The following is a 26700-nucleotide window of genomic DNA, read 5'->3' as shown; positions in this document are numbered from 1 at the left end:
AACGGGCAACCTTTCAATGTACAGGACAATGCTCAACCAACTGAGCCACTCTAGCAGGCAAACTTAAATTTCTGGATGTTCAAAAAGGGAAGGAAATTTTACCATATACATGGAACCTATATCTATATTTCAAGCCAGAGAGGCTTGGCAATGAATCATGTTCTGAGGAAAGTAAGTTTGTCTAATCACAGATCACAATGTCTTTTTTAGGGTGGTTGTCCAACAGTTCTGGTTTCCTCTAGAGAAGTTTCTCAATCTTGGAACTGAGGATTGTATTAGAACAAACTAATATAAAAGAAATGGTTAAGGGATTATTGGGACTCTGAACACACTTGAATGGAACTGGTATGGGCTGAGACTCCCTGAACTTGTTCACTTTTTACCTAATTCTAATGTCATCTCGGATTTCTCTTTCTATGGGTTGTGTTATAGGAAGTACAAAATGATCCATATTCTTTATAGGTCATCTTTTCCTAAAGCAGAAGCTGGAAGGAAGAGATTGTCCCCCTCCTGTAGACCTTGATTTTGCCTCCCTGGTTGTACGATACCAGTTCTGATATCTGTGATTTGGAATAGCAGTGCCTATTGTCTCCAATCATTTCACAGGTCTTATGAAACTTTCACACAGAAATGAGGAGGAAATTCATGCCAGTAGGCTTTAGAAAATCTTATTGGCACCATCAGATGAATTGTTTAATCATGGACTTAGGGAAATCTAGGTCTGTGGAGCCTTATCTGGGAACCTTTATGGATGCTCTGTCTTGTGTTGCTGGACAGGATACTCCAGTCACTTTCCCTCGAAACAGCCTCAGCTTGTTTCTCTTTGGTTCCAAGGCTTTAGCCTCGGCCAAGTACTTTTTTGAATGTTCTTTTTATTCCATTCAAGCAATAAAGGGGTGTGTGCGTGTGTGTGTATGTGCGTAAAAACAGGAAACTACGCCAGTGAGAGATATCTTCCTGATGTTCTGGGTCTTTTGTGTGCTGACCCTTGATCACCTCCTACCCCATTCTTACTGCATTTTATGGCAAATCCTTGGTTGAAGATAGGTTGGGAATAGATTTATTGCTTATAGTTTTTATAGGTACATTTTGATTTGAACTCATTTTAACTTGTTGGTAGTCCTTTCAGGATACTGCTCATCTCATTTGGGTGTGTAATGGTGGCCATTTCTCTAGAGGAGTGGAGATAGTGGCATCTCTGTTATTAAGATCAAGAGTCCAGAAAGCAAGTCAGGATTGAGGCATTCTTGTTATATACAAGTAGCCTCAGTTCTCCAAGAGAAAATGAGAAACTTCTCCTTCAGGGAATGTGTTGAGGACAGGGAAAAAACATTTCAGGCATTGTTGGTGGAATGGAACTCCAATCTTAAAAGGAATTGGAGTTCTCTCTGTTAATAGACATGGGGCTGTAATAAGTGCCTTATAGTATGGTTAGCTTTTCATTGAGCCTTTGGTAATATTTCTCTTCACCTGGCTTCTCCCCCAATGTCCCCCACTCTCTCTCCTCCAAAATTCTAAAATGGAATCATGTTTCTCAAAGTGTGGTTCAAAAGTCATATTCATCACAAATAATTTGGATTGCTTGTTAAATTAAGATTCCTGGGCCCACTTCTCAGATTGAATTAGGAAAGCAATTTTTTCAACCAATGTACCCCATAAGAATGTTTAAAACATGCAATACCTGACTATTTAGTCAAGGGCACTAACCTCTTTTCCCTTAGATTGTTAAAGAAATGACAACAGCCAACACAGTAGCCATCAGGTGTGAATGCCCTGTCTTGAACCATAAATATCTAGGCCACATAATAGGGTTGCATTTTATTGGTCATGTTGCATAATAAGGTTGCATCTGATTGGTTAATTATTGGTACCAGAAACCCTTGACAAGTATAGGCACCTGATTTTTAAAAGTCACTTTGGAGCTTGGCTGGTGTGGCTAAGTGGTTGAGCGTTGACCTATGAACCAAGAGGTCAAGGTTTGGTACCTGGTCATGGCACATGCCCAGGTGGCGGGCTTGATCCCCAGTAGGGAGTGTGCAGGAGGCAGCCAATCGATGACTCTCTCTTCATTAATGTTTCTATCTCTTCCTCTCCCTTCCTCTCTCTGACATCAATAAAACATATTTTTTAAAAATAAAAGTCACTTTGTCCGGCTGGACGTGGCTCAGCGGTTGAGTGTCGACCTAGGATCCAGACTATCGGGGTTCGATTCCCGGTCAGGGCACATGCCCGGGTTGCGGGCTCAATCAATGACTCTCATCATTGATGTTTCTGTCTCTCTCCTCCTCCTTTCCTCTCTCTGAAATCAATAAAGATTTTTTTTTTTAAAAGAGCCACTTTGAAACAAAAAGGGTAGGTAATTACTTTTGTTATTATTTTTTGTAAATCAAAATTATACCCTTCTTTTTTGTCAGATTGGCAAAAAAACATAATATATTTTTTGGCATGCTGCAGAATTTTAGTAATTAGCTTATGTGCGCCAAGAGATGAAAAGGTTGAAAATCACTGAATTAGAATATTTGGGGGTGGAACCTGAGAATCTACGTTTTTTAAAAGTCCCAGTTGATTTCTCATGCACATTACTTAGAACCGAAAACAACAGGATCTTTCACATTATATTGTGACTGTGAGAGCAAACTGCTTCTAAGCCTTTTCTTTCTGAACTAGATTGTGCTTACCATTCTCATGAAGAGGAGCCAGCTGCAGAACCCCTGCCTAGAAATTACCATTAACGTAGTTTACTTTCTGGATTTCTGGCGTCATTTCATCCCTCTGGAAGGAATTGAATTTTGTACCCAAACATGAAGTACTCAGTTTTAGTAGCTGCTGCTCTGAACACTACCCTAAACACTCTGGGAGCAAGATTCCTATGTACCTACCCTCTCTGTGTGAGAAACAGGATTTCCCTGCTCAGAAGCAAAGCATAGGCAAGAAAAAAGTTAGTGACTTTCCCTAAGAACCCTGTGGAGTGGCCAGATTGCAAATGTAGGTCAAAGAGTTTGGAGATGGGATGGGCCCAGATTCCTGTCCTGGGCAGACTCCTACAGGCCTGACTAGAATCTGCAGAGGAAGTCCCTGTTAACAGATGGAAAAGGCGTTTGCCAGAGGCCCCAGCTTTCCTGTCAGGGATGCCTGAGCTGATGCAAACCCCTGCTGCTATGGCTGGTGGAGCTGGCCAAGTTTCTTTTTATTGAGTCTTGTTTCCACCCTCAACTCCTCTTCAGTCCTACAGATGCTGGTTTATTTGCACACTCTATGCTGATCTTGAATTGAAAGCCTCTCATTGTTTTCAAGCTCAGTGTTTAGATAACACCACATGTCTCTAGGAGCTAGGGCACCCTGTAAAGGAAATGCCTGAGCTCTAACAGCCGTCATTCATTCTCTGTATGTGAGTGACTGTGGCCTGTGTTTAGGACCATTATAAGAACATTTCTCTGCAGGGATTATTAGTTGGGGCCTGCAGGGGTACCAGGCTTCTTGATGTTTGGAGTTCTAGGAATCTTTCTAAGTCTTCTCTCTTTCCTGCCATTCCAATCATGAGAATTAAAGTCTGTTTGCCCAAGACTTGTTTCCACACATAACCGGAGTACCAGAGCATTCTTCCCTCAGGTGAGAAGACTCTTTTGGGGGAAACAGTACTCACAGGCTAGTGGTGGTGTAGACTGTTTTTATGATCAGACCAGGTTGGCAATTGTCTTTGCACTGTTATTTCAGAGGCTGTTTTCCCCATGGGACATCACCTTCCTTGATCTCTTAATTTCCCCATCACTCTCTTAAACAAAAATAAAGGAAAAGAAAGTGTGTTATCTTCTTTCAATATTAAATCTCTCTTGGTAGTATTTCTTTTTGCCTCTTCATAGGAGATATTTTCAAGCTCCAAATAATTGCTTTTGAAGTGACTTACAAATAGTATCTCCTGTTCTCAATATAAAGTCCCAAAAGCAGAATCTAGTTAATGTATATGGTAAAGGGAAACAAGTCCTCTTGTTTTCCCAGTTGTAACTGCTTGCTCTGCATTTAATTAAAATTTTTTCTTTATTATTTACTATTGAGTCATGCCATATAGAATATAAAAGTCTTCTGTGAACAGATTAAAAATTGACAAAGATAAGTAATAAAGTGATTATTATCGACAAATATTCAGAATTAACTATAAAGCATTTGTTATTCTTTCTAATAGTTCTTATGTCTCTAATACGAATGATAAATATATCCCTTAAATACCATCTATGGTTAGCCAGTTAGTGTGGACACAACATACCTCCCAGGGCCTTGATGGACTATCTGATTCTGTAGTTAGCTTGGTAAATGAAATAACAATTATTTTAATATGTCTCTTCTTTCAAGATGCTTATGTTATCCTTGTCCTGTAAACTTAGTGGTAATTCATCTTTTGGAGATTGAAAAAGGGAACTGGCAGATTAAATAACTTGCTTTAATGTAATCAAGGTACCTCTCCTACCCTCATTATTACCTTCATGCCTATTCCGTAGAAATACCTTTCTGTCGAAATTCAAATGTACAAGTTTGACAGGAACCTGGGCACATGTTGGGAAGAAATAAGTACAGTGAGTTTTGCAGACTCTTGTCCAGCCTGTCTTATGCCCGATCCCTGTGCTTTGTGCCTTCTAGTTCTCTCCTACGCTATGGTGGCAACCTATCCCTTCAAAGTGCCATGAGTGTGCGATTCAATAGCAATGGGACCCAGCTCCTGGCCCTGCGGCGTCGCCTGCCCCCTGTGCTCTATGACATCCACTCCCGCCTGCCTGTGTTCCAGTTTGACAATCAGGGTTACTTCAACTCTTGTACCATGAAAAGCTGCTGTTTTGCAGGAGATCGTGACCAGGTAAGTACTTTCTGCTTCCTGCATCCCACACTCTTGCTTTCCTCACAGATTGCTGTTTCTGTACTGATCTTTATTTCTCTTTAGCATCATGTCAGAAACAACTGAGGGGAAACAGTAAGTGTCTGAGGATGTTCTGGCTTTGTAGTGAGTTTCTTCATCAGGGCTGCCATTGAGTAACATGAGGCATATACCATTAACTAAGGCTGGCCACAATATGGTTCTGAGCAATCTAGGTCTGCCAAGTTTGTGATCAGATTTTAAGATTCTAAGAATGTTTTGCTTCAAAAGAAAGGAGGAAGTCCATGGAAAATTAGCCTGCCAAAAAAAGAGACTTTTTTTTGGTATCAATAAAATACAGTGATGAATGAAACACCCTAAGTACCATCCAAGGGACATATATCCTGAATGGCCCCTTGGGATGGTATCTTTTTCTTGGATGAAATGGGGTGAGCAGCTTTGTTTGAGAGGAAGCCAGATGCTGACTCTTTTTCTTTTTATTGCCAGCATCACAACTGGGAAGGAGAACCCAAGCTGTGAGTTTCCAGCCTTTTCACAGTCTCACTGGGAATGGAGATACTGATATTGACTTAGAGCTGGCAGTTTAAAAACATGCTTGCATTCTTGACTGTCTGTCTTGGCTATAGAAGTTCTGAAGTGGGTGTCAGTGAGTGGACCTGTTGGACTGGTCTGAGTAATCAAGCTGAATAAAGACAAATATAAAGATAATCAAATAAACAAATGGATTTTTTCTCAAATACAACAAATCTTATTGCTATTTCACATTTAGATTGGCAAAAGAGAAACCTATTCTCCTGCTAATGTTTAGTGTTCTCTTTGAGTCCATCAACTATTTCAAATTTTGACATGTAATTCGCATGCTGTACTCCATCTCTTTAAAGTTACTTGTGGGCCTTGGGCATAAAAGAAACAGTTCTTTGAGAACCTGTGAAGTCCCTGCTTTTTGAAGACAGGTAGCTAGGACTTCTCTTCCTAGATTGAGTTTGCTAGAGGCTCCCCAATGTAATAACTTAAAGATTAGTATATGTAGTAGGAGCATAATAAATACTTGTTGAATTGAGTTGAATGCAAAAGAAATTGACAATATCTTTTAAGTTGTCCAGGCTAGGGGTTTCCCCTTTTGTAAATAGAAAATATATATCCAAAGTCAGAATTTATATTCAAGTTGGATTCCTGGGGCCTCTTATCTGTGATCCACACCTGAAACCACTAGGTGGCCTCAGTTATATAAGCATTGTCCCCTTGGAGAGGCCACAATGCTAAAGACTTTTTTTTTTATATAGGCAATTGTTTCTTGGTTGGGAAGAGGCAATTTCTAGAGATAAACAGACTCACGATAGAACAGACCACTGTAATTGTCTGCTCTGCAGAATGATTGATCTAGTTTAGTTTAGCTGTGGAAATAATAACCAAGCACCTCTCTCTCTTCCTGTCTTCCTTCGTTCCTTTCTTCCTTGCTTTTATTGCTTATCATCTTCTGTCAACCTTTTATGTACATATGTGATCCTGTTTAATTGAACAACAAAGAGTAGGCACTAAATGTAATGGTTTATAGGCTTTTTACCAGAAACATGGGTTGAGGGAAAGGTGAAAGAGGTAAAGAGAATGGATGTTGTGTTTTCTTTCAATTCCTATATTAATAGTGAGAACCTGTGTGCATGGAATCCTTAAAAGACTCAGACTAAAGGCGTCTAATCAATATGTAGAACACCTAGACTATGGTTTCTTAACCTTAGCTCTATCAACATTTTGGTCAGATAATTCTTTGTTGTGCTGGATTGTCCAGTGCATCATAGGATAGTTAATAGAATTCCTGGCCTCTTCAAACAAAAATGTCTCCAGGCATTGCCAAATGTCTGCTGGGGAAGATGGGGAGTGGATTGCCCCTGTTTGAGACCTGTGACCTAGATAATTACCTGTTTTCCCCAGATACCCTGGGACGGGTATTGCCACATACAAAGCCACACAAGGTATTTTGTGATAGTCCTGGTTATGTACATTGACAAGATGTAGTTGTTTTTGCCTTTCAGATATATACAGTGATATAAACACTGAATGGCTTTTGATTTTCCCTATTTAGATTTGACTAATTTGTTATTTGTGACTTTGTCCTGTGGAAAGAGTTTATGGGTACTATATCCTCTCTGACAAACTGGATCGCTTTTTGGTTAGGGTGGGTGGTTTTCTTTGGTAAAGGAGGATACGAAGTCATTGAATCTAACTTTGGATCCGTTTTAAAGTCTTTAAAGTCTGTTCATATTCCCTATATAGATTATCAAAAGCATGTAACCTAGGGAATAGGAAATACAGAGATTTATGTTTGCCTGGTGTTTTCACTCCTTGGGGACTAAGAAGTATAGCTATTCATCATTGTCTTGTCTCCAATGTCTAGCACACAGTGAGGGCACAATAAATATTTGTTGAAGTGAATCTTGAGTACTTTGTTCACTGTGTGGGCTTTAGCTTTCTGGGCCTATAGCTTCTCTAACTGTAAATCAGGATTGATCAATACCAGTTTCCTGCTCAACTTCTAGGGGCTTTAGGAGGATGAATTAAAAAATAGATTTTCAGTGAAACTAAGCTGCTGAGCTTATACTTTTTAAGTGTGGCACAGGAAGCCAAACTTCCTGTCTTATTCCTGGAACATGTCTCTCAAAGGTGATTTATAGGCTCTGACTTGGCACACCCAGGGCTAAAGCAGCAGCTGCGATGGTTACGGTATGATCTGCAGGACTGACATGTACAGTCTTTGACTAGTCTAGACAGGATCTTTTTTGCTGCTTTCAAATTCCAAAGACTACCTTTTCCTTATATTGGTCTTTATATTTGATCTTGTTCTTGTATACTTTGAGAACACCCGTGGCCTGAGGCTCTGTGCTCTGGAACTTTTCATTTAGTCATAGGCTCGGTAACTATCCCAGAGAGAAATCTGAAAATTTCCATAATAGGAGTGAACATGGTCAAGAAAGGCACTAAGTGACCCATCTATCTAAAATAGCCTTCTGGCTTTCAATTATAGTGAGACTGGTCACTTCACATAAAGGGACCCAGCTATTGTGCCAGAGAGCATGTACTTCATCTTAGACTATCCCAGGTTCAGTAGGTATTCATTAGCCTTACAATGAAATGGACATTTCAAGAAATCATACTCAGGGAATAAAATATGAAATAGGCTGAGCCAACTCTGTGTCTCCTCCATGTTCACTACCACCATTGTATATGAATTCTAATCATAGAGCTATTAGAGATCATTTTGTATAGACCTTCCTTTTACAGATGAGAAAACTGAGGCTGAGAGAGGTTAGGTTCAAAAGTTAAGACATGTATAACTTTGTAGCTGAGCTAGGACTAAAACCCAGACTTTTGAGCTCTCAGTAGAGACCCCTTTTCACTATACAGTCACACTTAATGCCAGCAGTAGCAAGGCAAGTGGCAAAAAATAAGTGAATTGGTCTAGAAATACAATAGGGAGTGGTGAGGACTGTCACCAACTAGAGAGCCCACCCCATCTAAATCTAAGTGACTTCCATCTGAAGCTTTGACTCAGCTTTAGCCCATTGTTGCCATGAGGGCCTCTGTTTTTTTTGTTTGTGTGTGTTTTTTTCAAGGGAAACCAGAAATAAAGATTTATATGTAAAGTCTCCTGATTTTTAAGTATTGCAACAAATTCATACTTTATTGTGTGGATAAAACAAATCCGTGCATCATTCCTATTTTGCTCAAGAGCCACCAGTTTGAACCTTCTGTACTTCAGCAAGATGTTTTTCTCTCATGTTTAGTTTCATGGCCTGTCACTAATTCATAGGTGAGTGGAGGTGTTCCTTTTTTCTGTCTCCTACTAAACCCTTCTCAATTACATGCCCTCCCCTCCTCCATCTTTTAAAATAAGAAAGCAGTTATTTACTGAGCATCTGCTGTGTGCCAGATGCTATGGTAGACATATTCACGTGACTACCAGACAGTATACCCTGTTTGAGATTTTCATTCAAAGCCCTATATATGGGGTGGGGCAAAAGTAGGTTTACAGTTGTATGTGAAACAGTTTATTCTTATATTATTTATTATTTGTATTATTTTTCATACAAACAACTGTAAACCTACTTTTGCCCTATCCTGTCAAATGTCTTCCCCACTTTTGGCTAAAAATACATGGTTTGTTTATTTTTAGTATAATCTTTCAATTATTCAAGTTTAATAACTTCTATCATCAGATAAGGTGACATAAGTGACATGAGATTGGCTGGGCATCAACAGAAACAATTAGCATATCCCCCTCCCCCCCAAAAAAAAGCTTGAACTTATCTTTTTTCTTTTTTAGCCACCCTACTTCTAGTCTTGAAGCATAGTGAGGAATCTTGCAGTAAAACAGCATTCCTTTCTCTCAAGCCTGCCTGAACCCAGAGGCTCTCCTTGTTTTCCTGTCATACTTGGATTTTTTTGCGTTTGTCTTTCATTTTCTTCCTGAAGCCTGACTGGGTATACATCTGTTTCCCAAGTTTCACACTCCCTTCTGTATTACTCAGTGAGACAATCTCTTAACAGAGCTAAAAAAAAAAAAAGTCAATTTTCCACCTGCTAGCTTTTCTGGTACACACTTGTAAGACAGCACTCGGCTTTTGTTCCTTTTCTTTCACAATTCCTTAAATGGCTCTTGTCCTAGATTATGAGAGTTCAGCAGAGCAGCTTAGGCTTCTGGAAAGTAAGTCTTTCAGGCTAACCAGGTATGTGTTGCCTGAAAATGGACAGTGTGGTGATTTTGAAAATATTCTCTTGCTTTAGTTTCAGCTAATGTCTGGCTTTGGTCTCACTTAATGTCTGTCCCTATGTTTTGCTGGAAGAGGCAATAGAAAAGTATAATAAAATTTTCTTGAAAGAGTTATGCACTAGAGTGTCTGAGCACTTGAATTGCTTTGCACAGGTCTTTCTTTTGAACTTGATGTCAAGGCCTCTGAAATCTTGAGACTTAAATCATTCTATCTCATTCCCTGAAAAAAAGGGCTGACTTGTACCCTGTGACTCCAAAAAAAATGGCCTTGAATACGTGGCCTGGCCTCAGACATTACATCACCACTCAACCTTTCTGTGTTGACATTATATGGGTATAGCAGAGGTGCAGGAATTCACCAGTAAGTGCGCTCCAGGCCAGTGGAGTACCTTATAAAGTTGTAACTTTACTTTTTTTTATAACTCCATGCAATCCTGATTAATCTCACTTGGGGGCCTGACAACCCACATGTTCTTCATCTGAAATAAAGGCACACTTTTTATAGGGGGAGATTGAGCTCTTGGGTTCCATCCTATGATTTGCTTTATGACTTTAGACTAATTTTTTCTTCTTCTCTTTGCCTTTCTTTTATATCATATATTTTTAGCCCTTTGGCTTCTAAAGCAGTGGTTTTTTAATATATAATCCTCCCAGCGACCTTTGGGTTTAGTTAGAGAGGTTTTATCTCCATGTGAAACGGAGGCCTAGAGTGGTGTGAAATGGCAGATCTGGTCGGTAGCAGAGGCAGGACTGGACTCAGCCTCTTGCCTGTGATCGTGCCCCCTTCCTCACAGGCATGCTGCCACCTGTGCCGCACAGAGTGCGTGTGAGAGCCTCTTCGTGGGCTGAGGAGGGGGAGTCAGACACAGAATGTTGTGGCAGAGGAATTCCTTGTTTTATGCATTATTAGGTGAATATTTTAGGAGACTTTATTTATAGAGAGAAGGCAGCATGAAAATAACTTCTTTATTAAATCAACCATTTGTAACTCTTTTTGAATCCCAAGCCACTTTGAAAGTCTGAAAGCTATGAACATTCATTTCAGAAAAATGTACATGTACACATAGTTTTGCATATACCATTAAGGAGTTTATGGAATTTCTGAAACCTAAGGGTTTCAGGTATTAGCAATCCTGTATTAAGACTTTACCCATGGATTATATCATCTTTTAGTCCATTTGTGGATGCAGTTTTAAAACTTGGAAAGCTTAAAACATTTTGGAGTGTATGCAGGCCTGCTTGATATGGTCTGGTTTATAATTGTTCAGCTGAAAAGGAACACTAGGCACCTGATTTCATCTTAGGAACAAACGGAATTGATAAGATCTGGTGGTACAACATGACAGTTCTCTAATTTACGGTTCCTGGCTAGGAGCCTGAGCTTTACTAAGAAATCCCTGGTAGATATTAATGAAGGGAACAGAGTATAACCTTTCCTGCTCTACTTTTCCCATCCTCCTCAGAGATTTTACTTTCAGTAGCTTTGCCCTTTTTTCAGATGTCTTCAGAAAAGGAAAGTAATATTCCTTCCTCTGAATGGTTGAATGAAAAATATAAATACTCATATGAAAACTGAAAGGAGTGATGCCATCTCCCCACTTCCCAGTCCCCACATACAAAAGCTGAGACCCCTCATTTTGCCCAGGTTTGCAAAAGAGTTTTGTCAAATAAAGATTCATTTTTAAGTAATGCAGGCTACCTTGTTACAAGCAGTTGTTGGAGATTTAGAGCATTTAAAAGAATTTTTTCCCCTACTGATTATTTGACTATTATTGGCTGGCTTTATGGAGCATTTTGTTATTAATAGAATTTTCCCTACTCAGAACCCATAAAGGTTAGTTATTTTAATAAATCAAAAAATACCAGGAGCCTAATGGAACTGAAATGGCAAATGACCCAAAGAAGCAAGAATCATGTAACTTCACATTGCAAAAAATAATGTTAATCTTAAGGGTATACATATTTGTGTGCTTTTATTGGGAGCCAATGGAATTCTGTTATTTTCTACCACAAGTAAAGTAAATCTGTGGTTTTTGCCATTTCCAAAGAAAATTTTCCTGTTTTGGATGGTATTTGTGCCAGGCACTGGGTATAAATGATATGATTAAAGGCATATTATATACCCATCTGTAAACCTTTTTCTGGAAATAGTCTTCTAGAGAGCACATCATGAAATTGTTCAATCACATTTTTCCCTCTTCTGACAAAAGGTCAGGGAGAAATAAGAGCTGTGCTTGATTTAAATGTTAAATTGCAGTTTCTCTGCTATTACTGATCTGTGCTAGAGAGCCATCTGGTTTTTCTATCCTAGTCAGTACCATTAATTAGACAGGCATGCCATTTACTGGAGAATAATTAATCAATTACTATGGAAGGAACCTTGGAGAGAACTAAGTTGATCAGTACTCAGTGAATAGTAACTAATTGATATGTTTCCTTTTCCATCAACAGATGTTGGAGAATATCAAATACTGTGCAAACACACGCAAGCTTACACTTATACGTATACAGAGAGAAGGGGGGGAGTGATTGAAGGGCTTATTAAGACATATATTCTGGGTTATTCTCGGAGTGTATCAGATATATGGCCTGTCCCTCCTGCCTTCTAGAAATTTTTCTCTTTTTTTATTTTTAATGCTCATCCCAGGATATGTTTAGAGAAAGGAGGGAGAGAGAGAAACATTGATGTGAGAAAGAGACATCGATCTACTGCCTCCAGTAAACGCCCCTACTAGGAATGGAACCCGCAACCTAAGTATGTGCCCTACCGGGAATTGAGCCTGCAGCCTTTTGGTGTACAGGATGATACTCCAACCCAACGAGGCATCCTGCCAGGGCACTTTTTCCTCTTTTTAATGTAGATTTTAGGTGGGGGTGGGGAGGGTTTTTATATATACGTGTGTGTGTGTGTGTGTGTGTGTGTGTGTGTGTGTGTGTGTGTGTGTGTATCCATATTTCTGAACTCAGTGAGGCCCTAGAATAAAATTGGTAGTTATCTGTATTCCAAATTTCTACCTTTTTTGGTTTGTTTAATCATTAAGGTTTAAATAAAGGTATTAGGGAGGGAGAAATAGTCGCTTTGCTTAAAGATGGCTAATAAATTCTTTTTCCAATAAGCTTCTATTTTGTGAACAGTTTTGCTATGGCAGGCTACATCTAGATCCTTCTTTGAACCTTCAAGTTGTTAAAAATTTCTTATGACTTGAGTGGCTCTACAAAAGTGGTCTGTATATTTAGAGGCATGGACTTCTCTGGGTATTCATCTAATAAAGGTTTTTCTTAAGAGCATGCCTAGCCTAGCAGGTGTGGCTAAGCGGTTGAGCATCGACCTATGATCCAGGAGATCTTGGTTCGATTCCCGGTCAGGGCATATGACCTGGTTGCAGGATCAATCCCCAGAAGGGGATGTGCAAGAGGCAGCCAATCAGTGATTCTCATCATTGATGTTTCTGTCTCTCTCTCTCTCACCCCCTTCCTCTCTCAAATCAATAAAGACATATTGGAAAAAAAAAAAAAAAGCATGCATAATTCAAGACTGCTAAGAGTTGAAGGGGCAGGAGTTCTTGGAGGGTGTTGGACATTACAGCAGTCTACCTGAGAGTAAGGAGCATTACATGAGTGACTCGCTTCTATAACGGTTAATGGAATGACAGAGGACACATGGGCAAATGAGACAGTGACAGAGTGCTAATATGGCAGTCTTTTGTTTTTATGATAGTGGTTCCTTCTTGTTATTTATTAAGAGGAGCAGTTGTTGCTCTATGCTTCAACAAGTTAATACAGTAAAACATCAATATAATGGACTAATTCAGGCAAAGGGGTGTCCGTTAAAGCCAAAAGTCCGTTACATAATAAAGTAGGTTTTCCAAATGTGTAGTTAAAAAATTGACAAATTAGTTAGTTTACCTGTTCTTACTTATGTAGACACATTTGTGTAATTAAAATTAAGTATGTATGAAAAATTTAATCTCACAGAAAAGTTTTCTGTATGTATTACTATAATTTTAAATTTATACTGAATAAGTCTGGTAAATGTGTGCATTCACCAGTCACCTCGATTAAACAAAAGCACAAGGCTGGGGCATGACTTAGTACATGTTGGAGCATCAGCCAGCAGGTGTTAAAACTGCTGCAGAAAGTCACGCCACTTGACAACAGAACCAGTTTCTGAGAGATGTGGTGTGATCTCGTGCTAATCATTTGCCAAACATTGTTTACTAGAAGTGACTCTTGGATTTAAATATGTAGACTATAGTTGTAGATATGTAATATTATTTATGTCAGTGAAATTACTACAGTGTTTTTTCCAACATATGGCCTATTCACTAAAATTTGTTAAAAATAACAGTGGATTAATAACAACAAAAATAGCCTGCTAACTTAATTATAAGGAAATCTTGGTTAAAAGCATTTTAAAATTAAGAGGGTGTTAATTTTCACATATGACATACGAACCTGAAATTATGTCCGTTAAATCAGGGTCCGAAAAATTAAATCAAGGTCTGAAAAATCGAGGGTTTACTGTATTTCCATACTGACAGTGGAATAGATAAAATGTACTGGCCTCAGGTTAACTCTACTTAAAATGACTGGGAAGAGTCAGAGTGTGGCCAGCCGTTAACCTTTGTGGTCAACTGGGAAGGATTATGGGTGATGTGGATCCGCACAGCAACTTGTGCTCATTTTTGCATTGGTATCACCCATCTTACCCACAAAGCCAAATTAAAATTAAATATCTTCCACTCTCTGATATGAAGTAGCCTATGGGTCTCCTTACCCCCACCCCCAACCCAGAGCATTTTGGGAAATGCGGCTTCTATTGCCTAGATAATGGACTACATAAAACATTCTTTTTCCTTCTTTAGAGGCTTGCCCTATTTGTTTCAGGTTACAGGTGAAAGACTCATAAAGTGAGGTTTCTTTTATCTGCTTTTCTTTTTTTTTGACTTAAAATTTTTTTATTTTTAATTTAAATCATTTTTAATTTTCAATTAAAGTTGACATACAATATTAGATTAGTTTCAGGTGTACGCCCCAGTGATCAGACATTACATAACTCAGTAAGTGATCACCCCAATAAATCTCGTACCCATCTGACACCATTCATAATTACAATATTACTGACTATATTCCCTGTGCTGTACTTTACATCCTCATGACTATTCTGTAACTACCAATATGTACTTCTTAATTCCTTCACCTTTTTCACATATCCTCCCAACTCCCCTCCCATCTGGCAACCATCAAAATGTTCTCTGTACCTATGAGCCTGTTTCTGTTCTGCTTCTTCATGTGTTGTCCCAGAGGCTCCTTATACTATCCTCATTTCTTTGGATTCTTTTTCCTTTTTGCTGTTCTGATTGGGTGTTTTTTGCTTAGATTAGATTCCAAATCGTTGATTTGATTCTCAGCTTCATCTACTCTACTGTTGATTCCCTATAAATTATTCTTGGTTTGTTAGTATTTTCTCATTTCTGACTGTTTCTTTTTTATGCTGTGGAAGTTCTCACTAAGTCCCTTGAGCATCCTTATAATCAGTGTTTTGAACTCTGCATCTAGTAGATTGCTTGTCTCCATTTTGTTTAGTTCTTTTTCTGGAGTTTTGCTCTGTTCTTTCATCTGGGACATGTTTCTTTGTCTCCTCATTTTGGCAGCCTCCCTGTGTTTGCTTCTGTGTATTAGGTAGAGCTGTTGTGTCTCCCGGGCTTGGTAGAGTGGCCTATTGCAGTAGGTGTTCTGTAGGGTCCAGTGGCACAGCATACCTGATCACCCAACCTGGGCACTCCAGCTGCACACTCCCCTCCTGGTGTGGTCTGTGCACAACCTTCTGTTATAGTTGAGCCTTGATTGCTGTTGGCACATCAATGGGAGGGATTTACCCTCAGGCTGATCTGCTGCAAGGATTGGCTGGCACCACCGACCACCATGGAGGATCAGCTGTGCAGGGTCCTGCCCCACAGAGCAGGACTTACTTCAGCAGGGTTCCGGTGCTCACTGAGCCTGCCCCTTGAGTGTGTCGCTGTGAAGGTGGTTGGGTGGTGTTTGGATGTGGTCTGAAGCTGTGCACTGGGTGCATTGGCTGTGGGACCTCCTGGGAGGTGCAGGCCTACACTTATAAGTCAGGCCAGAAGTCAGGGTGCTGCACCCTGCAGATGCTGAAAGACAAACTTCCCATGCCCAAGGTCGGTCTGGGACCAGCTCTCAACCCTGCAGGCAGGGTGGGACTGGAACCCCAACCTGCTACAAATCAGCAGTGGCTGCGCCCGCCCAACTCCACAGGACAAAAGCTAAAATGAGTTTTTAATTTGTCATTTACCTCTTACTGTTTAGAATGAGATCAAAGAAAAGACCTAAAAGAAAGTAATGAATTCTTTGGATTCATGTCCTCACTAGGCCTCAAACTTAGTATCATCTTTCGTTTTTGCTTTTCTAAAACTGAACAGTAATCTTCACGTTTTTTCATGGTAGTGTTTTAAATGTGAATGTTGTTTGTGAAGTCCTACATCACAAAAGGGAATAAAAATGTTAAACCTAGGAATTTTTGGCAACACCATTCCTTCTATTAGGTTTTTATAGCTTACCTATTTATAAAGGGCTGTTGGCTGCTGACCCCTTCTCTTATTTAGGCCAGAAGCCCCTTACTCCAGGTCAGCTTCTGATTCAACAGCAGATTGCCTGGGTAAGAATGCATAGGTACTGTCTAAAATTAGATGTCAAGATAAAAAGGAAAAGAGAGAAATCTATATACCTCCAGTTCCACCACTTGAGGTAAAGTTCAATTTTCTGGTTAATTCAGATAATTACTGTGTTTCATGAATTTGGATATAGTAGTTTGAATTTCCTTTGGTAGTGACTGGTGTTGGCACTATTTGGTCTTTGTTTTCTTGCTCCAAACAGCAAATATTTAACCCTTTGCTGTCGTATTAAATTTGGACATGGGTGTCGTACTGGTCGGAATTAATTTCCATTGAAAGAGCAGTGATACATAACATGCAACGTCGGGGCAATGTTTTGGTTCATGACAAGGTTCGCTTAGACACTTAAGAGCTTTCAGAGAAATTATGAACTGATACATGAATGAATAGAGTTAAGATTCGTACGGTTCCTTGCTGTGGTGGCTGAGAGCAGACATACGACCACAAAAGGTTAAATATTGGTGAGATACTTAAATCTTGCTGATCAAGACTTGCTGTGCCGCTTGTCCTCTTGAGCACTAACCATTAGCAGGACCACAGTTGGAGGCTCCAACTCAAGTTTTGGAGGAGATGAACCCTTCCAACACAGCTTTAGAAGAGAGGAATCTTTCCAATTGCTCTGATGTTAAATGTATCTCTGCACTCAGCCCACTTGAAATAATCTTTATTTCCACAAAGCTTTAAAAAGAAAGAAGGAAGGGAGGGAGGACAAAAGAGCTCTTTTGGCTACCTTATGTGTTCATTCATTCATTCATTCATTTTAATCCTCACCCAAGGATATTTTTTCCATTGATTTCTCTTAGAGAGAGTAGAAGGGAGGGGAGAGACAAAGAGACAGAAACATTAACGAGAGGCACATTGATTGGTTGCCTCCTGCATGAGCCCCAACCAGGGCCAGGGATTGAGCCTGCAACCAAGGTATGTGCCCTTGACCAGAATTGAACCTGAGACCCTTCAATCTTAGGGTTGGTGCCCTAATCACTAAGCATACCGACTGTGGAGGCACCTTATGTTTTAAAATAACCCAGGACTCTGTCCCCCTTCCTGGAATACTCATCTCACAGATATCCACATAACTTGCTCCCTCATTTTCTTCAGGGCTCTACTTAAAATGCCATTTTATCAGAGAGACCTTCTGTGACCACCCTATATAAAACAGAAACTAACCACCCCAGCATTCCCTATATGCCCTAACCTGCTGTTTAATTTTTCTCTATACTACTTACCACTACTGGACACATTATATATACATATTCTTTTTAATTTTTTTCCTCTACCCACTCCATTCACATTATTTATGTATCTAATTCTTTTCCTCTTCCCAGCCAAGAAAATTGTCAGTTAAGCTTCATGAGGGTAGGGACGGTCTTTTTTTTTTTTTTTTTTTTTTTTTTTTTTTTATCAATTCTGTATTTCTTTTCCTGGAACAGTGCCCAACATATAGTTGACATTGAATAAATATTTGTTTAATGAATAAAGGGACGGACTAATTTTTATTTCAGTCTCCCACAGTCAGCAGTATCCTAGGCAGCCAGCTTTGAATGCTGGAAGGGGCCCAGCAGACAACCATGAAATGTCATAAATGAATTCCTCAGGGAAGTTTTGTGATTCCAGTGTGTATGAACACTTAAATGGTCTGACTAGATGGCAGTGAGTAAGACCCCCTCCTTGAAAATCATCCCGAGGTATTCCCTTCTGGTGACTCCAAGAGGAAGAGAGGATCAGGAGTTGCCCTTATTTATCCCTCAGAGGAAGCCTGGACATTGTATGCATTTTCCACGTATTTTAGGAGCTGTCATATTAACTCCAAGGGGCCTTAACTCTGTGGGAGTTTTCTTCCTTCTAAGGCAATCTTCTGAGTCAGCGTTCCATCTGGGAGTCAGTCCCCTTTTACCTTTTCATGGCTTTCCCTGGTGAATAGCTGAATAGAAAAGTGCTGATCCTTCGCAATGAAATAGTAAAACTTCTGATAAGTCCACCCTTGGCTCACTCTTGTTTAATATTTATTTTTGTTTGTTTAGTTTGGAGGAACAGGGTACGAGGAATTCTATATGAAGTTTTATAGGCTCTTTTAAACATAGAGCATGAAATGACAGGATGTTGAATAATGTTATATATCATATATATACAGGGATTGGCAAAAGTAGGTTTACAGTTGTGAGTATGCAAAACAGTTTATTCTTGTAATATTATTTATTAATTATTGTATTATTTTCCATACAAACAACTGTAAACCTACTTTTGCTCCACTCTGTATATAAATTAATAGTGGACAGCTCTTTTGCATTCTGTTTTCCCTCCTCTTTCTCCTGGGTTCAAGATTCAGGTGCAAGTGGTTTACAAGATTCAGGTGCAAGTGGTTTACTTGGAAATGCAAGAAATAGTAGAGGAATGGGGAAGTGAGATAGGGAAAGGAAGGGTGATTCAGTGAGCCAACTACAACTGTGGGCAATTGGAGTTTTTTGATCTTGAGGGGAAAGGGTACAGAAAGCATACTCAGAATTATTCCACCTGAGGATAAGGCAGCTGGGATATTGGTTGGATATTCAGTCATTGGTTGAGCTTGCTCCCAAGAAATGTTCATTCCCTAGAGCAGCCTGGCTGCAGCCTCGTAGGCTTTGGAGAAACCTTGGGAAAAGGGGACTGGATACTGGCAGCAGAGATCTGGTGAAGTATACAGAGCAGGAAGGCCTGAGGGATGTGAGCAGGCATCAGGGAGTGAGCTACGCCATACTTTCTGTTCCTATTAAAACAGTAGTCTGCCTGAGCACCATTGCTTTATCTTTGCTCCTTCTTTCTCTTTTCACCACATCTTTACCTGAGGCTGGCTCAGTGCTCATATCTATCTTGCCTCTTTTATGAATCACTAGGTTCCTGTTTTCTCATAATGGCACCTAGTGATTTCTACTTTATGGCATGGTAGTTGTGTACCTACATGTATATTTTCTTCTTGACTTAATCTCCTTGGGAACCCAGGTATTACCTTACGTATCTTTGTAAGCACCACAGTCCCTGGTACATAGGTGCTTGGTTAGAATGAATCTTTCCCCCCAACTAGTAGGTGGTTTTGCCAAAGTGGCTGTGAGAGGAAAGCCCTTGGGCTTCTGAATTCCAGCTTCCTAACTTCAACCAGTGTAGTGTCATAAACTGCAGGGAGTTACTGGATGGACCCTAAAGTCAGAGCAATGAGGAAATATTTTTTAAGTGTTCTGTTTCATCGTATTAAGTACATTCATATTGTAAAATGGTAAATCACAACCATCACTACCATCCACCTCCAGAAGTTTTTCATCTTGCAACATGAAACTCTACCCATTAAACATGAACTCCCTTCTTTCCCTTACCCCCAGCCCTCGGCAACCACCATTCTACTTTCTGCCTCTATGAATTTGACTACTCTAGAAACCTCATAAGTGGACTTGTACAGTATTTGTCTTTTTTTTTTTTCTTTTTTTTTAATTTATATTTATTGTTGAAAGTACTTGCCTTTTTATGACTTTATTTCACTTAGCGTAACGTTTAAGATTCATCCATGTTGTAGCATGTGGCAGAATGTCTTTCCATTTTAAGGATGAAAAGTGTTCCATTGTATATGTTAGACAATGTTTTGTTTATCCATTCATCTATTGATGGACACTTGGGTTGCTTCCACCTTTTGGCTATTGTGCATAATACTATTATGAACATAGGTGTAAAACTATCTCTTAGAGATCCTGCATTCAGTTCTTTCAGATATATACCCAGAAGTAGAATTAATGGATCATATGGTAATTTTATTTTTAATTCTTTGAGGAACTATTTTCTGGGGGGGGTTTTGTTTGTTTGTTTTTTTAAATATGTCTTTATTGATTTCAGAGAAAGGAAGGGAGAGAGAGACACACACATCAATGATGAGAGAGAGTCATTGATCGACTTCCTCCTGTACGCCCCCTACTGGGGATCAAGCCCAGAACCCCAGCATGTGCCCTGACTGGGAATCGAACTGTGATCTTCTGGACCATAGGTCTATGCTCAACCACTGAGCCATGTCGGCTGGGCTATTTATTTGTTTTTTATAGTAGTCACCCTAATGAGTGTGAGGTGAAGTGGTGTCTCATTGTGGTTTTGATATGCATTTCCCTAATGATTAGTGATATTGAACATCTTTTCATGTGATTATTGGCCATTTATAAAAGGCCATTATATATTTCTTCTTTGGAAAAATGTCTATTCAAGTCCTTTAAATCAAGTGTTTTGTTGTTGTTGTTGTTAAGGAAACTTTTTAATTGTATAACAGGGTTAGTCTTTGAGTTTCCTTGCCTTGAGCATATTTATGTATTTGTCAAGTAACCATGGGCTGGGAGCTTAGGGACTTTCATCTCTGATTTGGCTTCTACCTTTCCTTCACAGAGTAATCATAGAATCTTAGAATTAAATTGAGCGTCAGAAAGCATCTGAGTCTGTTCTGGCTGCTATAACAAAATACCACACAGACTGGGTGGCTTATAAACAACAGTAATTTCTTTCTCACTGTTCTGGAGGCTGGAAGTTCAAGATCAGGGTGCCAGCCTGGTTGGATTTTGGTGAAGGCCCTCTTCCAGGTTGCAGACTGCTGACTTTTCCCTATTTCCTCACGTGGTAGAAGGGTGCTAGGGAGTTCTGTTGGATCTCTTTTATAAGCGTGCTAATCCCATTCATGAAAGCTCCACCCTCAACCTAATCACCTCCCAAAAGTTTCACCGAATACCATTACATTTCGCACTAGGATTTCAACATGTGAATTTGGAGTGGGATACATTTAGACCATAGCAGAAAGTGACCATACCAGGAAACTGAACCCACTTCTTTTCCCACTGTGCCTCGGGCCCTGTGACTAGTATTTTTGTCATCTTTAAACATGCCTTTCTTTGCCTCCTTTCTCATGTTCCTACAAGTATTTTGAAGACTGGTAAATGGATTTTTCATGATTGCAAAGTATTTAGTAAAGTATTTACATTAGGCATGAGGTTGTGTATATGTTGTACTTAGAGTTTTTGAAATTATTTAGTGTTATTAAGAAATTTTCTTTAGAAAACTATAGGCCTTTTTTCTAGGGAAATAAGGAGATGAGGCCAAAAGGCAGTTAGTAATGCTGACCTCAACTTAAAGTAAAATGCTTTTGTTAATCTTTGGAAATAAGCTCTTAGAATTGCTCACTGGTTGCTGTTAGACAATGCTTTTATGAGTCCTAATTATAATGAACCTGGCTTAGTGTCCTGTCTTTTTGAGATTAAGCTGTTTGAAGCTGCCACATAAAAAGAGATTGTTTATGTCCCTGGCACTAACTTGTGGCTGGGTTGGCAATGGCTTCCTGCTCAAAGACATCAGCTGATAGCAGGGAAGTTTAGGGTGCTTGGCCTTGCATAAAAGATCTCAAGAAAGCTCCTAAATTTTTTTTTCTGCATTTAAACTTTTTTTTAATTGTAATAAACTATATGTGAAATATAACTTACCATTATGACCAGTTTTAAGTGTACAGTTCTGTGGCATTAAGTGCATTTACGTTGTTGTGTAACCATCACCACTATCCATCTCCAGAATTTTTTCATCTTCCCAAACAGTAGCTCCCCATTCCTCCCTCTCCCTAGTCTTTGGCAACTACAGTTCTTCTCTCTGTCTCCGAATTTGACTATTCTAGGTACCTCGTATAAGTTGAATCATACAATATTTGCTTTCATATGTGGCTTTTTTCATTTAGCATAATGTCTTCAAGATTCACCCATGTTGTAGAATGTGTCAGAATTTCCTTCCTTTTTAAGGTTGAATAATATTCCATTGTATGTATATACCACATTTTGTTTATCCATTCATTCATTGATGGACATTTGAGTTGTCTTTCTACTTTTTGGCTATAGTGAACATTCTCCTATGAACATTGGAGTACAGATATCTCAAGTCCCTGCTTTCAATTTTTTTATGTATACCTAGGAGTGAAATTACTGCATCATATGGTAGTTATATATTTAACTTTTTTAGGAACTGCCATACTATGTTCCACGGTGGGCTCACCATTATATATTTCCACCAGCAGTGCACAAGGCTTCCAATTTTTCTGCATCCTTGCCAACACTTGTTTTCTGTTGTTTGTTTTTTGGTAATAGCCATCCTAATGGGTGTGAAGTGGTATCTCATTGTGGTATTGATGTTTATTTCCCTAATGATTAGTGATGTTGAGCATCTTTTCGTGTGTTTATTGGCCATTTATATATTTTCTTTAGAGAAATGTCTGGTCAAGTCTTTTGCCCATTTTGAATCAGGTTGGTTAGTTTGTTGCTGAGTTTCAGCCAAGGGGCCTTTTGATTTGCAAATATTTTTAAGAGGGTGTTTGCTGTGTGGTGCCTTATGAATATATCTCCATTTTTCTTATTTATTTTTAAAGAATCTTTCTCTGTATAGGTAGATAAATAAAGATATCTTGTCAATCAACTGATATATAAATAATATTTTTGTTCCAACAGTATATCCTTTCAGGCTCTGATGACTTCAACCTGTACATGTGGAGAATTCCTGCAGATCCAGAAGCAGGTGAGTGTGTCCCTAGTATGAACCTGCTGCTGATGTTGGCTCTACTGACCTTTGGCGTGCTGTACCCTGAAAGGACAGACCTGTAGCTATAGAGGAAGATATTTCTCTTTTAGCATAATAAGAAGTTTATTGGAAAAGTGACCAAAGGAAGTTATAAAATAAAAATTAGAAGCCAGATTTAACTATAACCTTCATACCTATCTGTCATAATGATTTTATGACAGATTTTTTCCTTGTAAGAACTTTTCTTTAGACTTCATAGACCTCCTTTATGTCCATTTGTCTCCCTCCTGGAATATTTTTATCTTGGCTTTTACATGCTTTTCCTTTATTATCTTTCTGCACGTTCATGCTTATTACTCTACAAATAGTTGTTAGGGCCTCTTCTTTTTTTTTTGGCCTCCCTGGTGATGTTAACTAAAGTGAAATTTTCTTTGTTGACTGACAGGTGCATTCCCTTGGGTTTGACTGACCCCAGACATCAAAGAAATTGGGAGGAAATATTTCTGCATTTGCTCTAGATGTATTGTGAAAAAAGACCTGCTGAAGGTCTAGGCCAGCTGAAGTTTCAAATAGCATGGATCATTCTTCATTCTTGATAATAGTGACCTTGCATGCTCAGTTATGTGTTATACTGGTTGCTTCCTACTGGTGTATATTTTTTTATTCTCAGGACAGCTTAATATAGCCATCTGCTCTGGGTTATACATGGCATCAAACTGGAAAATGGCCAATAGGAAAATTATAGAGGACTATGCCAAGTGTATATTGCACAGTGTGTCTACTGCTCAGTTTAGGGAAGTTGTTGGCTTGCCTATTGCTGAATTAACAATATTGTTACCAAACATTTGCCTTTCAAAACTTGTTGAGGGCCTTTTTGTATAACTATCCTGTTGCTGCGGTCTAGTTACTAAACACGTTGCAAAAGGTCTTTTTCCCCTTCCGGAAGTTGGAAAGCGTGAGTGAAACAGCTTACCTTTGAAGCACAACCAGAAGGGACAGGATCATCTATCTGAGCCAAAAGTGATGTTCTAGCTCTAGAGGTAGTTCTGTATTCAGTCTCCTTGCCCCCGTATGCTCTAGATTGATTAGCTGAGAAATAAGCTTTGGGCTTAATTGTATATTTTACCAGATCTTGAAAACCTTTTAATTATTAAGTGAGTATGTCTTTAAAATAGAAAATGGATAGCCCTGTCCAGTATGGCTCAGGTGTTAGAGCATTGGCCCATGCACCAAAGGATTGTGGGTTCGATTCCCAGTCAAGGGCCCGTACCTAGGTTGCAGGTTCAATCCCTGGCCCTGGTCAGGGCTCATGTGGGAGGCAACCAGTCAATGTGTCTCTCTCACATCAATGTTTCTCTCTCTACCCCCTCCCTTCTACTCTCTCTAAAAATCAATGGAAAAAATATCCTTGGGTGAGGTATAACAAAACAAAACAAAAAAAGAAATTGCCCAGCTGGTATGGCTCAGTGGGTGAGCACCAACCCATGAACCAAGAGGTCACAGGTTCAATTCCCAGTCAGGGTGCATGCTTGGGTTGTGGGCTCAATCCCCAGTAGGGGGTGTGCAGGAGGCAGGTGATTGATAATGTTTCTCTCTCATCGATGTTTATATCTCTCCCTCTCCCTTCCCCTCTCTCTCAAAAAAAAATCAGTAAAAACATACTTAAAAGAAAAATTACGAGGCATGAAAACGTAGCCGGTAATCAAGAGAGAAAAAAAATCAATGGAAGCGAACTCACAATTTTATAACAGAGACTTTAAATATTATAAACATGAGAAATAAAATAGAAGAAAAGATGGACAAAATGGATGAAAAGATGGAGAATGTGAAAAGAATTGGAATCTATTTAGGAAAAAAATCATGTACACATTCTAAAACTGAATGAAAGCTTAGGACGAGAAAAGAGAGTGGAAAGAGCAGAACAGAGCATGTAGGAAACAAGTGGAACACACATGAGCTGACATATCTGAAATCAGGGTCCCAGAAGGATTAGAAAATGAGTAGAAGCAATATATGAAGAAATAATAGCTAAAAGAATTTTCCAAAATAAATAAAATATGCCAATTCTTAAATTCAAGAAACTCAGTAACCACAAGTAGGATAAATACAGCACACCTAGGCACATCGTAAGTCAAACTATTGAAAGCAAAAGATAACGAAAGCCCAATAGCAGCCTGAGGAAATGGATGAATTTCCTATAAATAAGCAACAATAAGATTGATGGCCAAATTATAGAACCCAGAATTTTATAGAATATGTCTAAAGTGATTAAAGAAACCGTCGCCGGGTAGCTCAGTCAGTTAGAGCATCTTCCTGATATGCAAAGGTTGTGGGTTCAGTCCCGGATCAGGGCACATACAAGAATCAACCAATGAATGCATAAATAAGTGGAGCAACAAATCAAGGTTTGTCTCTCTCCCTTCCTCTCTCAATCAATAATAAATAGCCCTGGCTGGTGGTGCTCAGCGGTTAGAGCCTCAGCCCTTCTTAGTGAAGGGTCATGGGTCCGATTCCCAGTCAAAGGCACGACCTGTGTTGCAGGTTCAATCCCCAGCCCTGGTCGGGGCTTGTGCAACAAACAAATCAATGTTTCTCTCTCTCTCCCTCTTTCTCTCTTCCCTTCTTCCTCTCTCCCCTCCTTCCTCCCTCCCTTCTACTTTCTCTAAAAAGCAATGGAAAGCCCAGCTGGCATGGTTCAGCAGTTATTATTGACCTATGATCCAGGAGATCAAGGTTCAGTTCCCAGTTAGGGCACATGCCTGGGTTGCTGGCTCAATCCCCAGTAGGGCTCGTGCAGGAGGCAGCTGATCAATGACTCTCATCATTGATGTTTCTATCTCCCTCTCCCTTCCTCTCTCTGAAATCAATAAAGATGTATATTTTTAAAAAATAAAATAAAAAGCAATGGAAAAAATATCCTTGGGTGAGGATTTAAATAAATAAAGTGCTTAAAGAATTAAAACCAACTGACCAGAATTCTATATCTAGGGAAAATAATGCTTCAAAAATGTAAGTAGAACAGACATTTTAAAAAAAGAAATTATAGAATTTTAATATCACTTAGCAGCCCTCAATGAATTAATGTATCTAAATATTGAACATCTACAGCAGCTTACATTACAAAAAGAAAGGCAATTAGACATGTGCCTCCTGATGAAAAAACAACACTACCCATAGTCTTGCAAAATAAAACCACCCTGAATCTGATCAGACCTCAGGATCCACCTTTCAATTTGCAGGAAGTATAAGAGGTCAGAGGAGCGTATTGTACTGTATTGTGAGGATACAATCCACAAAATCCAAACTGTCAGAAACTGTTGTACCCATATTCTTTGACAAATACATTCTAATGGATAAAGAAGGATAGACAGAAACCTATTGTTTAAGAAACCTGAGACATATTAAAACAAAACTGAAGTATTTAGGAATGCACACCTGGATAAATAAAATTTTAAAATGCAGAGAAGTGTTTAATACAGAAGTCAGGATAATGGTTACTTTAGGGGGAACAGGGAAAAGGGGGTGTTGTGATTGGAATGAGGCCCATAGGGGCCTCTGAATGACAAGGAAAATTCCGTTTCTTGACCTGGGTGTTGGTTATAAGTGTGTTCACCTTATGAAACTTCATTACACTATACATTTCATGCTTATTTCCACATCTTTTTAAAAATTCCTCAATGAAAAAAGAAAAATTAGTAAATAGTCATGGTCAAAGAATAAATCACAATAGAAATGAAATTTTCTTAACTGAATAAAAATGAAAACATCACAAGTGTTCAAGTACCGCATGGGTATTTCACCCAGATCAAGGGTCCACAAAATTTTCTGTT

At 39.2% G+C, this 26700-nt stretch overlaps 1 protein-coding gene across 2 annotated transcripts in view; it reads left to right on the top strand.

The window, feature by feature from the left end:
* DCAF5 (DDB1 and CUL4 associated factor 5) overlaps window positions 1–26700 on the top strand; it is a 94099-nt gene that overhangs the window by 43199 nt on the left and 24200 nt on the right. For both annotated transcript variants that reach the window (XM_081131600.1, XM_081131599.1), the window contains exons 6-7: window positions 4633–4846; window positions 22801–22867. In XM_081131600.1, coding sequence (XP_080987726.1) covers window positions 4633–4846; window positions 22801–22867 — 281 coding nt within the window. The remainder of the gene's footprint in view (window positions 1–4632; window positions 4847–22800; window positions 22868–26700) is intronic.

The sequence above is a fragment of the Miniopterus schreibersii genome (genome assembly GCF_964146895.1).
Source record: "Miniopterus schreibersii genome assembly, chromosome: 1".
NCBI lineage: Eukaryota > Metazoa > Chordata > Mammalia > Chiroptera > Miniopteridae > Miniopterus > Miniopterus schreibersii.
This window is presented reverse-complemented; position numbering and strand designations above follow the sequence as displayed.